Source organism: Camelus bactrianus, chromosome 14 (genome assembly GCF_048773025.1).
Source record: "Camelus bactrianus isolate YW-2024 breed Bactrian camel chromosome 14, ASM4877302v1, whole genome shotgun sequence".
Classification (NCBI taxonomy): Eukaryota; Metazoa; Chordata; class Mammalia; order Artiodactyla; family Camelidae; genus Camelus; species Camelus bactrianus.
The window spans coordinates 70424565-70439235 of NC_133552.1; the positions used below are offsets into that span (position 1 = coordinate 70424565).

At 54.7% G+C, this 14671-nt stretch overlaps 1 protein-coding gene across 1 annotated transcript in view; it reads left to right on the forward strand.

Moving 5' to 3' along the window:
* CUL4A (cullin 4A) overlaps nucleotides 1–14671 on the forward strand; it is a 35949-nt gene that overhangs the window by 4728 nt on the left and 16550 nt on the right. The window contains exons 3-8 of the mRNA XM_074378586.1: nucleotides 5330–5433; nucleotides 6022–6091; nucleotides 7234–7307; nucleotides 9606–9768; nucleotides 10618–10707; nucleotides 11687–11769. Coding sequence (XP_074234687.1) covers nucleotides 5330–5433; nucleotides 6022–6091; nucleotides 7234–7307; nucleotides 9606–9768; nucleotides 10618–10707; nucleotides 11687–11769 — 584 coding nt within the window. The remainder of the gene's footprint in view (nucleotides 1–5329; nucleotides 5434–6021; nucleotides 6092–7233; nucleotides 7308–9605; nucleotides 9769–10617; nucleotides 10708–11686; nucleotides 11770–14671) is intronic.

Consider the following 14671-nt stretch of genomic DNA (forward strand, 5'->3'; position numbering starts at 1 on the left):
AAGATATTTGTGTATTCATGTAATGTCTGTGTCTCATTTTGGTATCAGAGTGATGCTGGTCTCAGAAACATTCCCTCCTTTTCATTTTCTGGAAGACTTTGTATAGAATTGGCATTATTTCTTCCTTAAGTGTTTGAGAAAATTCCCCAGTGAAGGCTGCTTGGCTTTCTTGGTGGAAAGATGCTCAACTACAGAGTTCATCAGCAGATGCAGAGTTACTCAGTTTATGCCTGTCTTTGAGTTCTCTCTGATCAGTGACTGCAGCATCTGATCTGCATGAATACCGTCTGGTGCGATTTTCACCGCGTGCGTCGTTTTCCTCTCTGGGTGTTCAGTGTGAGTCCCTTTTGCATCTTCCCTGTCTCTGCTTGACTTTTTGCAGTGTGCGGAGCACAGTTGTGATAGCTCCTTGTCGCCAGTTCTGATGTCTCTGTCAGTTTCAAGTGGCTTTTGGCTGATTGGTTTTCTCCCCATTAGCAGCTGTTTCCTGCTTTGCGTATCTGGTAGTCTGACTGCCGAGCACTGACTTTGACGTGTGTGGTGGATGCTTCTGTGTTCTTGTTGGTATTCTTGAGCTTTGTTTTGGACTTGGTTAAATTTCTTTGAAACAGTATGATTTTTCAGAGTCTTGCCTTTAAGATTTTGTCAAGGGCTGATTGCCCCCAGGACTGAGGTACAACCTTTCTGAACCCTCTACCCAGGGCCCTGCCATTTTCTCTTCTGGCTGGGGGGAGTGTGTGAGCACCAGACACTGTGTTCTCCAGGCTTTGGGGGGGTTCTTTGCCTGGCCTTGGCAGCTTCTGCACGTGTACGTGCCGGTCAGTGCTCTGCAGAATGCACGGAGAGGATCATTGAGCTCACCTTGCACATCTCCAGGTTCCTCTGGCTGCATCTCTCCTCTCCAGGCCTTCATCTTGCAGATTCGAGCCTCAGCTCAGTGCACCTGCTCTGCAGCCTGGACCCCGGATGTGGGAAGCCAGAGTGCTCAGTGCTGGTCTGTCTCCCATCTCCCAAGGTCACTGCCTCCCAGAGCCCCACGTGCGGTGCTTTGGAAAGTGTTGCTTCATCTATTATTTTAGGCAGAAGAGTCAGTCCAGTTCCTTTACTTCATCTTGGCCAGAAGCAAGAGTCCCAGGGAAAGCCTGAACTCCCACAGGCCCCGAGCGTAACAAAATGCTGCATCTCACAGCCAGGGCCTGTTAGTCCTCTTTTCCTGGGGGTCTGACTGTCTGGTGTCATTGCCTGTCATCTTTCATAGCAGAGTCACTGCTGGACCTTCTAGCAGCGGTGCACTTCCTGACGGCCACCGTCGATCCTGTCGTGAGCAGTGTTTCCCCGGGGGTCCGTGGGTGCCCGTGTGAGTGTCTGGAGACCCCGAGGGCCAGGGATGCCTACCCCACAATGGCAGTACACGTTCCAGGGGTCATCTCAGGAGGGCCCGAGTGTGGGGTCAGTGCGTGGGCTTTTGGAGGGCGTGTGCACAGGCAGGCTTCAGGCCACTCGGCAGTGTCAGCAAGTCAGAGGACGTCTTTATGGAGTGAGCCGCTCAGATCTCATGGAAGCGAACCGGACAGAGATAGCAGCTGGTGTCACGGTGACATGACTGACCACACGCTTTGTCCTGGTCTCTGAGGAAGTGGACTGCACTTGACCTGGTGTTTCACAATAAAGCCTGAGCTTTAGCTGAGGTGGTGCAGTGTGTGCTTTGCCAAGAACCTCATGTAGAAGTAACAGTTCTCACCAAAGCTTGGAAGGTGTGTTTGTTTCTGAGGAAGCTTTCAGGATTGTCTGAGGGCATCGGTCTCCCCAGAGCGGGATCTCGCATCTCCGTGTCGGGGGTCCAGGCCTTAGCAGGCCTCCCTATCGGAGGCAGTATTGGAGTGTCCCTGCCCAGGCTGCCTGTTCGTGTGTTTGTTTTTGTTTGGTAAGAAGGGAAATTCAAACCAGGGTGATGAAAAAGTCTTGACAGACACACACGCGTCCCACCCAGAGTCACTCTCCTCCGGTAATTGGGGGAGGAGGAGATTTTGAATGCATAGGTCTTTTCTGGTTTTGAGAACCTGAGTTCAGATCAGAAATCTCCACTCACTGAAGAAAGTGTCTCTTGTGTGTCTTACGTTTGTGTATTTTAGTTCTGCTTATTCGCTTAACGAGACAATGGAAAACCAAAGGCTGCATGTTTGAGAAGGGCTCCAGGGGGAGGCTAGGTGTTGATCTCAGGCTAGTTTTGATGCACAGAAGCAAACCTGTCACGGAGAACTCGCACTGGGGAAAAGCCGTGCTGCTTGTTTTGAGTCATGGAGGAAACGTCTCCAGGAAATCGTCCTGCCTGGTGAGAACTGAGTGAAGGAGACTGCGGTAGAGTCGGGCACTGATGTATTAATGGGATGGACAAAGTTGATTAGAAAAAGCGGAAAAGCGGAAAAGTTGATTAGAATAGACACACTGATGGACCAATTTGAGAAAGTAAATTGATCGAGAGTGAATTCAATACACAAGTTATTCAAAAACAGAATATTCAGACTCAGATATATTAGGCCTAATAGAAAGGATTTTTATGATTGAGCAACTCTTGTCACTTGGTGAACGCAGTGGTTCCTGGTAGGGACTTGCTTCCAGCATGGGGGGCAGGGGTGGGGGTCAGAGGTGGCCAGAGCACCGTGGGCTGTCCGTGCCTGCCGAGTTTTCCTAGGAACCCTCCGTCTCACGCTTGGTCCCCTCACTCAGACCTGAGTCCTCGTTTTTATTTTATGTTGCTCTACTCATTTCTCATGGGGGGGAGTCTGGGGGGCGGGGTGAGCCTGGGGGCAGCTTCTCCCCGTGTGGTGAGCGTGTCCCATTTAAGCAGGCCTGCCTCTGTGCAGGGTCCACTTTCACGACTGTTTATTGCTGAACAGGGGCCCCCGGCTGCTGGAGGCCCCCACCCAGCCCTGACTCCAGGTCTGTCAGAAGGACGAAGCTGAGGGAGTGCACTTTGCCTTGTGCCCCAGCCGGGCTCTGTCTCTGTAATAGTCCCCGGGAACTGTGGGGAGGGGTGTTTTTTATTTTTCCCCTTTGTTTACATACACGACTCCTAGGACTTGTCTGCCTTTTCCTTCCCGACTTGTCACTCTGAGATGTTTCACTCCTCCTTCTCTCTAATACCAGCTGTGGCCTTAAGGACCGCTACCCGGACGGGCCTCTCCCAGACCTGTTGGGCCCACACCGTGTGGCTGCTGGTGTTTGCCCACAGCTCCTTTCTGGTCCTGTCTGGGTCCCCACCTGCAGGACGTGTGCCCAGTAAGGGTGGATGCTGTCCAACACAGATACGTGGGTGTGGTGCCCTGCAGGCGTGCTGATTAGAGACCTGCGTGATGGGAGGGCGGCCCAGACATGGAGGACGGCATCCTTACCCTAATGCGAGTAGGGCCCGGGGCTGCTCCTCTCCAGTGCCTGGACTAGTCAGTTGCTTTCACTGCGATGACTCAGCCAAGCCACCCAACACAGGAGGGGGGCACTCCCCCCTCCCAGAGGAGGGGCTCCCACTGCTCCCCACCAGGACAGAACGGCCTGCCACTCCCTGCCATGCCACTAGAGAGCGGCCGCCCTGCCTCCAGAGGTGACCAGGTGCCTGTAACACGAGACACCAGCAGTGACTCAGCAGGACACACGCCCACAGCAAGCCTGGTTCCCTGGCTCTGCCTGGCTGCTTTAAGAGGTCCCCAAATTCTCCACTTGAAAAACAAACCTCACTGGGCTTCATGTAAATAGTAAGCGTGTGCCAAGTAGGGCGTATAGGAGAAAGAGCTGGTAACTGAGTCAGCGGCGACCGGTCACAGCTGGAGGAGCTCATTCTCGTGACGCTGACGCCTGGTTCAGGAGTCAGAGCATTCACAACAGGCCTGGCGGGGTGCTGTTCTGTGAGGGACACCCGCTCCAGGCCTATCTTGGTGTCTACCAAAGAAAATACATTTTCTTCCTGTACTGAAAACTTACTTCGTAATAATTAAGTTTGTAATGATTACTGGAGCAAAAGCCTCTGTGGTGAAGTTATCTTGGGTTTTTTTGTGGGTTTTTTTTTTTTTTGAGAAAAAAACACAGTGGATCTTTGAATTATACAGAGTTTGAGAAAAGAATCGAAGGATATAAAACAAAATGTTAATAGGAATCCCATATTCTGTAGTCAGACAGATGTAGAGGGAAGGTATTTTTATTTTTTAAGTTATTATTTCATGTTCCCTTTTTAAATTTTTTTTTTTTTTACTTTTGAGGGGAGGTAATTAGGTTTATTTATTTATTTTTAGAGGAAGTACTGGGGATTGAACCCAGGTCCTCGTGCGTGCTAATAAGGACGTGCTCTGCCACTTGAACTATATACCCTCCGCCACTTCCGTGTTCTCTTTTGAATTTTATAAATACGCCTGTGTTTTATATGGTAGTAATTGCTATATTTCTTCACAGTGGTTGCTTTTTTACTATCTTTATAAAAATTTAAGTTGCCCTTTTATCACCAGGCAGTATAGTATTTCAGCTGAGATTCTAAAGTGTCTTCCTTCTGTATATAACCCATACTTTTAAAAATAGTTTAAAAATAGGCAATAGAAAAACCATATTTCTGTTTATAGTGTTTCATACTTGCACTGAATAAGATTCTGGTTTTGTGCTTGAGATTTGAAAGAAAATTTTATTAGAATTGGTAAGAATGTACAAACATTTCTTTAATGTGGATACAATTTATGAAAACTATTTCCTCCTCACAACCTTGTTTCTTAGTTAGTTTATGGTGAACTTGCCTGTGCGCCTGGCTCTCGCGGCGTTGCACCTTCAGCTCGGTTTGGACGGAGTCATCACGCTCGTAAGAGTGAAAGACTCTGGAATGCCCGGTGTCCTCCCCCATTGGCAGGTGGATGCCGAGGCTCTGGAGCAGGGACCTCCTGCCCTGGGGTCACGCTGTCGTCAGCAGGGCACACTCCCACCCGCTCCCCCTGCCCCGCAGGCTCGGGAGTCGTGTCCTCGGGCACTGGCGTGCCGGGCTGGAGACTGTGGCACCCGGATAACGTGGAGGGTCGTGAGACGCCCACGCCGGGGCCGCGTGGGTCCTGCTGTCCCAGGGCTCTCGGCCGTGCTGTCAGACCTGTGTGCAGTGGGAGCCCGGTATGGACCGTTTTTACCAAACCACGTGGATTCCGGCATTCCACCAGTGACTGCCCTAAACTTAACGTAGTCATTTATTTGTAGGTTACAAGTGTGGGGGTTGTCTTTCTGTAAAGATTATAGCCATTTATTCAAGTAGATTTTTAAAGAACTAATTTGTTATAGTGAATAATTCATTTATTCCTTTTTGTTTCAGGCTGTTGAAAATCTTTGTTCTCACAAAGTTTCGCCAACACTCTACCAGCAGCTGCGCCAGGTCTGTGAAGCTCATGTCCAAGCACAAATTCTTCAGTTTCGAGAATATCCTTTTTTGGCTTGTGAGGTTCCTATTCATCACCTCAGTCTTTTCAAACTGAACATCAATAGAATAAAGAGCTACTGAGTATTTTTAATACTAAAATGACAGCTTTTAACATTCCTTTTTATTTATTACAGGATTGTATCATACAACCCAATATAACAGATCTTTTAAGTGGAATTTTTACCATTTACTTTGCTGATTTGATTAAAGTGAAAATGTCAATTTATTGGGTCTGGTTTGAAGAATTTAGGAAAAGTTCTGCAAAATACCTAGAAGTTTGAGTTCTGCTATTCTTTATTCTTTTTTTTTTTTTTTTTTTTTAAATCCTCATTAGTCTTCTATGAGGTGTAACCGCTTCCCACAAACTCGGAGCGAAAGGGACGGGGAGGCTGCAGGAGGCGAGGGGCGGGTGGGGCAGGCGGGTTGGTGACAGGCTGGCGAGAAGACGGCGACGGAAGAAACCTTGCTCCTGGTCCTCCAGTGCTGTGGTCACTGAGCAGAGCAAAGGAAACTGGAGGAGGGAAGGGGTGAAAACTGCATAAGTAAACTGGCTGATGTTTCCCAAGTTTTCCTTAGCAGCTCTGCACAGACTCACTAGATAGTGTTTTGTTTTTGAAGAAGATTAACACGTGCTGGCAGGATCACTGCAGACAGATGGTGAGCTGGCTGACCCTCACGTCTAGTCTCCTGAGCGCTCCCTCGCGGGTCTTCCCCAGCCTCTGGCTTAGCTGGACAGGAAGGAAAGCCAGTAATTAATGCAGCTGTGGTTTTTTGTTTAATCGAAGCATGCCCTCAGCCGCCATCCCTCCCCTGCCCGAAGAAGGTGGGCAGGTCGTGAGCTGAGGGGGCGGGCTGCTCTGCTGGGTGGGACGCTGCCCCAGCTCCGACGTGGCTGGACGGCAGAGTGGTGAACAGGGGGGAAGGTGAACTCTGCCCTCCTGGAGTGGGCCGGCCGCTAGCCTGGCCTTCACGCCGACCTGACGGCAGCTCGTGGTCCCCGCAGTTCTGGCGGGTCCCTGAAGTCCTCCGTGTCTCGGTCTGTGCCTGAGCTCTGGGGCTTCACTGCACTAAGTCTTAGATGTAAGTCCCAGACTTGTGAGTGTACTGACTCTGGTGTTTCATACGTGAGCTTTCAGGGGGACCTGGTGGGTGAGTATGTGAGTGACGGGAAAGATGGTGTCCGTAGCTTTCCTGAGGAGGTCGGACTCTTGCTTCCTAAATGAGGGGAGGAGGAAGCAGCGAGGGGGCCTGTTCCGGGCCAGGCAGCAGGTGGAGCGGAGACACAGGTGGACGTCTGTTGGGAAGGTTCTGTTTACGTGTGTGAACAAACCCCCACGGCCAAGCGCGGGGCGTCCCGAGAGCACAGTTGTGGGGTCACGTTGGCGTGCAGGGCGCGGCTGGGGAGCCTGCACAGCAGGGTCAGTGGGGACACGGTACCTCACGCTCACGGGACAAGAACTAGTGCTTGAAAAATTCAGCCTAGAGCACCTCCCCGGTCTAGGGAGACTCACCATGTCGGGCAGGAGGTGACCGAATTTCCAAGGTGTCTGAGGGTAAGCTGCTGTAAGACCTTACCGTCAGGTTTTTTGGGTTAAAGAGATGAAAATTAAACACCAAGGGGAGCAGTTAAATTTAGGGGAAAGAATTGGTCATGAGGGTCTTGGTGGTAAACGTCTTCTCATTGAGAAGCGGTCGCATTAGATCTGAGACAGCCAGTGTGGTTAGAGTTCAGGAGGCCTCGTCTTGACTGCTCTGTTGGTGAGATCCGTGAATGAGCCGGCTTCCTCTCTGCCCTCCAGATCATGATCAGAAGCATTTTCCTGTTTCTGGATCGCACTTACGTACTTCAGAATTCCATGCTTCCCTCCATCTGGTGAGTGTCCTGGTCCTGGAGCCTCAGTGGCTGAGCCCACGCGTCTCTGCTGGTTAGTGTGGTGACATGCACGTGGCCGAGCGTGGCCTCTGTGTGGGCAGAGTCCCTGGCGCCCAGGGGGGTCTCAGCCTGGTGTCCGTGTCACTGGTGAGGGTAGGGGGCGGAGTGGCAGGCAGCACACAGGACGGGCAAGTTCTAGCACCTTCTCCAGCTGGCTCTGAGTGTCACGGGGGGACCAGCCCAGAAGTGTCTCGCAAAGCCCTGTTTTTGTAAGCTCCATCCACCTCTTCTGCGAGGGAAAGGCTCCTTCCCTGCTCTGGTGAGGTCAGCAGGATGCGGGGCCTGGCCTCCAGCTGGTCGCGCAGTGCCTTTCAGGGATGACATGAGTTGGGGACCCCTTGCCACTGACGCCCTGACCTCTGCCAGTGATACCCTTCTGTCTCCGCGTCGGCCTTTGGGCAGCCCTGCCCGCCCTGACCGGGGCTGGTGCTCCATCTCGTCCCCAGTCCCCCTGGTCTCTGTCCCTGTGGATGTCGCACTGTGTTCAGGGGCATCTGCCCTCTCACCATCTCTGAACCCAGTTCTTTAAGAGGCACTTCCCTGTCCAGCTCCCTCCCTGTGGTTCTCTCCCACCCCAGAAGGCAGGGTTTCTCCTTTCACCACAGGAGGCTGCTCTCGCCCCTGTTCCCCATCACCCCACGCCTACGCCGCTCTGGCCTCTCCTTGTGGACACCCCCCTTCACACCACGTTCCCTTCGTGCCCTTCCCCCTGACTCCTGCACGGCCTGTCTGGACCCTCACCCGTCTGCAGGAAGGAGGCTTGTTGCCCAGAGAAGCAGGAAAGGTGGTAAATTGAGGCCAGTGACGCCCACATCACAGGGCTTCTGCTCCCAGGGCTCTTGTGCCGAGCCTGCTGGTGCCTGCCGGTCGACGTGCTGAACCCCGAGGGCAGCTCTGCGCGGGAAGACTGGGTGGGGAAACCAGGCGGAGCCGACTGCGTGCTGTGCCCAGGTGTCGGTTGCCTGGCCTGATCTCTAGTTTATGAATGTAGTTTATGGTGTGACCATGTCGTGGCAGCTACAGACCTTGCTTGTGGCGCAGACACCCCACGCCAGTGCGAAGCTGCAGGCATGAGTCGTGGAGAAGGGGCTTGAGGACCACACAGGGAGGGGTGAGGAGGGGCGGCCTCGCCTGAGCTTGAGTCCACGGGAGGGGCTTGGATCTGAGACAGATATGGAGGGGCGGGTGCCTGTGGGGGCCAGAGGGGAAGCTGAGGGCACATCCTGATGGCTGGTGGAGGAAGCTGCCCTTTCAGAAGAAGGTTACGGCGACAGCACAGCGGTGGACAAGTGGGTGTCCCACCCCTTCTGCTGCGCGCACCTGCCGGGCCTCATGCTGAGCCACATGATTCCCTTTCACAGCTGACGACAGGCTCGCAGAGCTTGGGTTCCTTGCCCAAGTCTCAGCCAGCAAGGGGCGGGCAGGGTTCAAACCCAGGTGGTTGACCGCTGGGCTCCCTGCTCGTCTGTGGAGGATGCGGAGGCTGGGGCCCAGGAAAGGCCCTTTGTGATGGTGGGCGGCGCAGGAGGACGGGTTCTCGGCACAGACGGCTCCCTGACTCTGCCTCGCCGCCGTCCGCGCCACGCCCACCTCCACCTCCGCCGCCACCTATGCCCCCTGAGCTGCCCATTCAGGGGGCCTGGCTGGGCCCAGGTATCTGAGTTCTCTCCTCCTCCCCAGTGGTCAGCCCCACCGGGACCTTCGACGCGCCTGCACAGCAGAGCCCCATACTTGTCTCGTAGTTTTTGTGGACGGTAACTGACAGCGGAACTTCCTCCTCAGTTCCTCGGGCACGAGCTGAGCGAGCGTGGGGGACTGTGAGTGCCGCTTCCTAGCTCCACTCTCCAGGGGCCGGGCGGAGGGCAGCCCGCGGCACCTCTGACCCCTGACCTCTGACCGTGTCCCCGGGAAGGGCAGCAGGGACTCTCTGATCCCAGCAGGGTTTGCGAGATGGGTGTCCTCTTCACTGGCGCACCGGACCCTGGGGGGGCCTCTGTGCTCCTCCTGGGACTGTTGCCTGACCCACCAGGAAGCAGACAGTCTTGCTGAGGAGACGCACGCCAGCCATGCCAGGCTGTCGAAAATTAAAATAAAAAGCAGAGAACAAACACTTCATGTCTGGTCTAGAGAGTTAGCGAGTCAGTGGTTTGGGGACACGGCTCACTGTGCGGCTGGAGCCTCACCTAAAACTTCTGAAAGCGAACTGAGATGGAGCCTTGTTTTTCACTGTTCATACAGGGATATGGGGTTAGAACTGTTCAGAAACCACATTATCAGTGATAAAATGGTTCAGACTAAAACAATCGATGGAATCCTGCTGCTGATCGGGCGGGAGCGCAGCGGGGAGGCTGCGGACCGGAGCCTGCTGCGGAGCCTGCTGAGCATGCTCTCCGACCTGCAGGTGAGCCGAGGCCCGTTTCCAGGCGAAGTCGGTCCCCGCCCGCTACTCACGTCAAAGTTTTAAGTGCAAAACGTGAATCATAGAAATGTCTGTTGAAGATACGGGAGTTTCTGTGACCTTAGAAAGGGCTAGCGCTGCACCTGGAGCCAGAAAGGCCAGCGCCCTTGGGGGGCACGGCAGGCCGGTGTCACGGGCAGGAAAGGAATTTACCAAAAGCAAACGGAAGTTTAAGAAACAAAGGAAAGGTGGAACAGATAGGCTGCTGCAGGCAACCGCAGGCCACACAGACAAGGGGTGCCCGTGGGAGTGGGGTGAGCATGCAGGCCTTTCATGGGGGAGGGGCTGTGCACACAGAGGGGTTGGGGCCTGGGTGTGTGGCAGGGTGGTGGGACTCAGGACTCCGGTGAGGAGGGGACGTGGGCTGAGACAAGTCGGCCTGAGCTTTGGTGAGGTGAGGGTAGCATCCCCCGGGCTGTGAGTTCTGCCAGGCAAATACCCGCCAGGAAGGAGTGTGCTTCATCTCCAAGGAGGAGCAGGTGGCCGCCTGTGGGCTGGAAGTCTGGGGTCGTGGGGCCCCAGCTGGCACTGCAGTCCTTATGGTCACAGCCTCATGCTCCACAGGAGAGGGCCGAGGGCCTGGCACACTCCGGGGCGGTGGAGCGGCCAGCTGGCTGGGAGCCCCCTGCCAGGGGTCAGCCAAGGCTCCGCGGAGCAGGGGCAGCCCCGGCAGCTCATCAGCGCGTGTGGGTCACAGCGGCGCGCTCCCTGGGAACCAGGGCCCCTCAGCGCTCAGGGCTGCGAGGGAGGCCTCCTCACTGTGACTGGTCAGTAACTCTGCTTGTTTTTTAGGTGTATAAAGATTCATTTGAAGTGAAGTTTTTGGAGGAAACTAATTGTTTATATGCTGCAGAAGGCCAAAGATTAATGCAAGAAAGAGAGGTGAGACGTGGCAGTGTTTCCCAGTTGCCTTATTTCACTTTGGGAGACGTGCATCTAAGTATAATTTCTGACTGTTTGTCTTTTCACACACGAAGACATTTTACTGAAAACCACAACTAGTTTTAAATCCCCAGGAGTAACTTCTTTCTTATTATGTCAAGAATTTAATTTTTTTTTCCCAACTTAGAAGCTCTTCTGTTGCCCACTGCCCAGTAAAACAGCCAGTGAGACAGCTCAGGAAACAGGTAAAAGAGCTCACGTGAAGCAGGAGGGCAGAAGAGAGCTCGTAGATGTGGAGCATAAACCCAACATGTTAAAGGTTTCCATCCGTGTGAGGCGTTGAAAGAATTACCCAAAAAGCCATGCAAAAAACCACACGACAGTAGTAAGAACCCAGAAAACCTGATAGCCAGTTTCTCGGGCATCAGAGCCCAATCTTGAAGGAAGCCACCGGGGCCGTCGCCCTTTCACATCAGAGGCCCCGGGTCAGAACCTCAGAGACCCCTGTCCTGGGGCCTATGCTGTGCTGTCGGCTGACAGCAGAAACACCCTTTGCCTGGAAACTCAGAGCACATTCGAGATCTTGACAGCCACTCTGTCTGGTGGCCTCGCATGGACACTCTGTTGATCTGCTTTGCTGACCTCCCGCACTCAGGCCGGAGTGCCTGGAGCTGCGCCCACCTGTCCCCGGCCTCCGTGACAGAGGAGCCCTGCTGCAGACGGGCACAGCAGTGCAGCACTGCCTCGGCCCTAATTCTGGGGTTAACTGTAGTCGCCAGGACTGACTGTGAAGAATCTTTCTGCTGTGTGTCCTCCCCACTTCGCCCCTCCACCCCGTTAATCTGTGTCAATATTTGGCTTTGAACATATGTTCTGTTTTTTTTTTTTTTTTAATAATAAGGAAAAGAATATTTCAGCTCCATGGGTGACATCAAGAATGTTTTTTGTTACTGATGTGTTTCAATGTTTTGTTTGGAAGGTTCCGGAATATCTTAACCATGTAAGTAGACGTTTGGAGGAGGAAGGAGACCGAGTGATCACATACTTAGACCACAGCACACAGTGAGTACTGCTGCCTGGCTTGGAGAACCTCCTCCCGGCCGGTCCTGGGACGGCGGGCCCGCAGACTGAGCCTCTGCCGTCTGCACGTGTGTGTGCTTCGCACACGGTCTGCTTGTCCCTTGTGGTTGTTTAGCACTAGTAGGTCACGCTGACTGAGTGTCCTGTCGTGAGTTATTGACCAACGGGAATGATTCAGGCTGAGATACTTGGCATCGCAGACAGTTTATAATTTGTTACAAATTCATAGAGATCTATGTTAACTGGGTCTCATTGAATGTCAGCCTTTTTTTTTTTTTTAACGGAGGCACTGGGAATTGAACCCAGGACCTCGTGCATGCTAAGCGTGCACTCTACCACTGAGCTACACCCTCCCCACCTGGAATTTTTTCTGTAAACTTCTGTTAGACATCTGATGTAGCTGTGATTTTTATTTACACTAAGGCACATTATTTTCTCTTTTCGCGTGATTTTTTATTCTCTAAACCTGAGGCTGATGAGTAGGGAAAAGTAAAAGGGAAAGTTCTGTGGACGCCTGCATCAGGCACGTGACGTGTCCATTTGTGAAGACGAGAGCAGAAGCACCGGAGGCAGGAGGGGGCTGCTTTTAAGAGAGAGAGTGTGGAAGCGTGCAGAGCGTGGTGACTCCCGGTGGGTGGGGGGGGCAGGCGTCACAGCGGAGAGCCTGGGAAGCAGAGGGTCGCGGAGTGGAGGCGAGGCTGCCTTCAGACATGCCACGTGTGTGCTGCCTGCGGGGACCCCGGGCTGCGGAGCCGTGCCAGGACAGGGCTGCTCTGGGTGCCCCTGGGAGGGGACTTTGCGGAGTGTTTGGCAGGCACTCTGCTCTGGCCCGTGGGCAGTGGTGGGCCCAGTGGCGCCTCTGTGTTCACACACGCGCTCCTGGGTGCACTCCTCGGTTTGTGCTGCGTTGTAAACCCCTCCCCTGGTCCTATGCGCGTTGCTTAGAAGTGTGTGTGAGTCAAGCAGAGGAGACGCAGGAGAAGGTGGTTCTCCTGTGAGCTCAGTGCTGTGATGAGCACTGGCCAAGGCGGCTGTGGTACCTGGTGGCTCAGTTATCACAGGATGGAAAACGCGCCTGGGTTAAGTGGGCCGCCCCCTAGGGCTGGGCTCCCACTGCCCCTCCGGGCCCCGGAGCCCAGTATCCCACCTGCCTTGCGTCAGCAGTGCGGGTGGTGTTGGGTCGTGCGCTCCAGGGCCTCCCAGGCTTCAGGGTCTGCTGTCTGCTGCACTCCGGCCTGCTGCCAAGCCCCGTGGTGCCCTGTGGAGCCCCGTGGCGCCCCGTGGCCGGCCATCCACAGGCCCTGCCCAGGGATGGGCTCCGTGTTGCCCTGGGATGGTCTTTGGGCACTGGGGTCCTGAGAGGCCCACTCTCCTGTCAGTCAGAGTCACTCAATGCTGAGGCGGGAATGCTCGAACCACAGATCAGTGAGTTGTCGTGTGGTTTGTGGCATTGGCTCTGGACCTGGATGCTGCGAACAGTGAATTCCCCAGGACTGCCCCAAGCTCTGCACCTCTGAGTCCCGGGAGCTCATCTTCCTGCCACTTGAGCCACACCCGGGCAGTGGTGGAGACTCTGCAAGCCACCAGGGATAACAGGCACAGTGGAGTTTTTCCAGGTTCCTGCAGACCAGAGCCCAGACCAGAACCACGGAGAAGCGGTGATTCTCTGAGCGCAGGGACAGCGCCTGGGCCCTTAGTTACCGGTAAACTCACACCAGAGCCACACATGGGTCCACCGACACCCGCTGGGATGGCCAGAACCAGAAGGCAGGCCCAGAGAGCACCGGAGAGGCCACGGAGAAACGAGCCCTTGTGCGTTGCTGGCAGGGGTGTGAGATGGGGCCGCTGCTTGGGGAGCAGGTTGTGGTTCCTCAGAGTGTCAGCGTAGAGTTGCCCCGTGTTTCTCCAGCATCTGGTCCCCTGCTGCGTGTGTGGAGGGGCCACACAACCTGTGTGCACAGAGCAGCCCAACTCATGCCATCAGAGTGAACACATGTCCATGGTCGGCTGGTGAAGGGCATGCCCGGGACAGTCCTCGGCGGGAGAGGATGGAGCGCGGACAGAAGGGGGACACCTGGGAACTCAGTGCAGGGAGAGAGGCTGGCACGGCGTCTGGCAGCGCACAGTCCCTCAGAAAAGGGACGGCTGGGACGGTTCTGGGTGATGGGAGTCCGGGAGAGCAGATCGCAATGGGACGCGTGCAGCTCTGAACAGATGGCAGGCCGTCCAGCTGCATGCATCACATAGGCGGCCTTTGCAGTGAGCTATGTCTCAGTGAAGCTGCCAAGAGGAGAAGCCGCCCTTCCTGCCGACACTTGTCCCCTGGCCTACTCGCTGCCTGTGTCTGGGCCGCTCACACCTCTGCAGACCCCATTTCCTCGTCGGTGCGACAGAGCCCGGCGCATCTGCTCTGCTTCTCTGGGGATCCGAGAGGGTGACGTCAGGTGGTCCTGTGAAAAGTTTCTCATAGTGAACCCAGGAGGCGTGGTGTGTCCCTGTGTGCATGCAGTCACACACCCTGAATGTCCACACTTTCAGACGATCTGTATTGTGTGACACTCACGCATCTTCCACCATAAGTCGGGTTTTAATGAGCGATCGCAGGAAGGAGCAGAGCAGAGGGACAGCTGCGGCGGCAGGAGGGCTGTGCAACCTGGGGCGGGGGCGGGCTCCTGCACCAAGCTGGGGCCGCCTTCGTCCAGGGAGCAGCGGGCAGGGTGTACCTGCCTGCCTGCCGCCGTCCCCTCCCCTGGGCCTGCTGGTTGTTTCTGGAAGGACTTCCGAGTCTGCGTCAGTGACCGTGATGATTGTCCACGTGCAGAGTGCTGGGGCCCCGGGGTGTCTGCGTGGACGGCTGTCCCGCCTTCCACAGCCGACACCATCC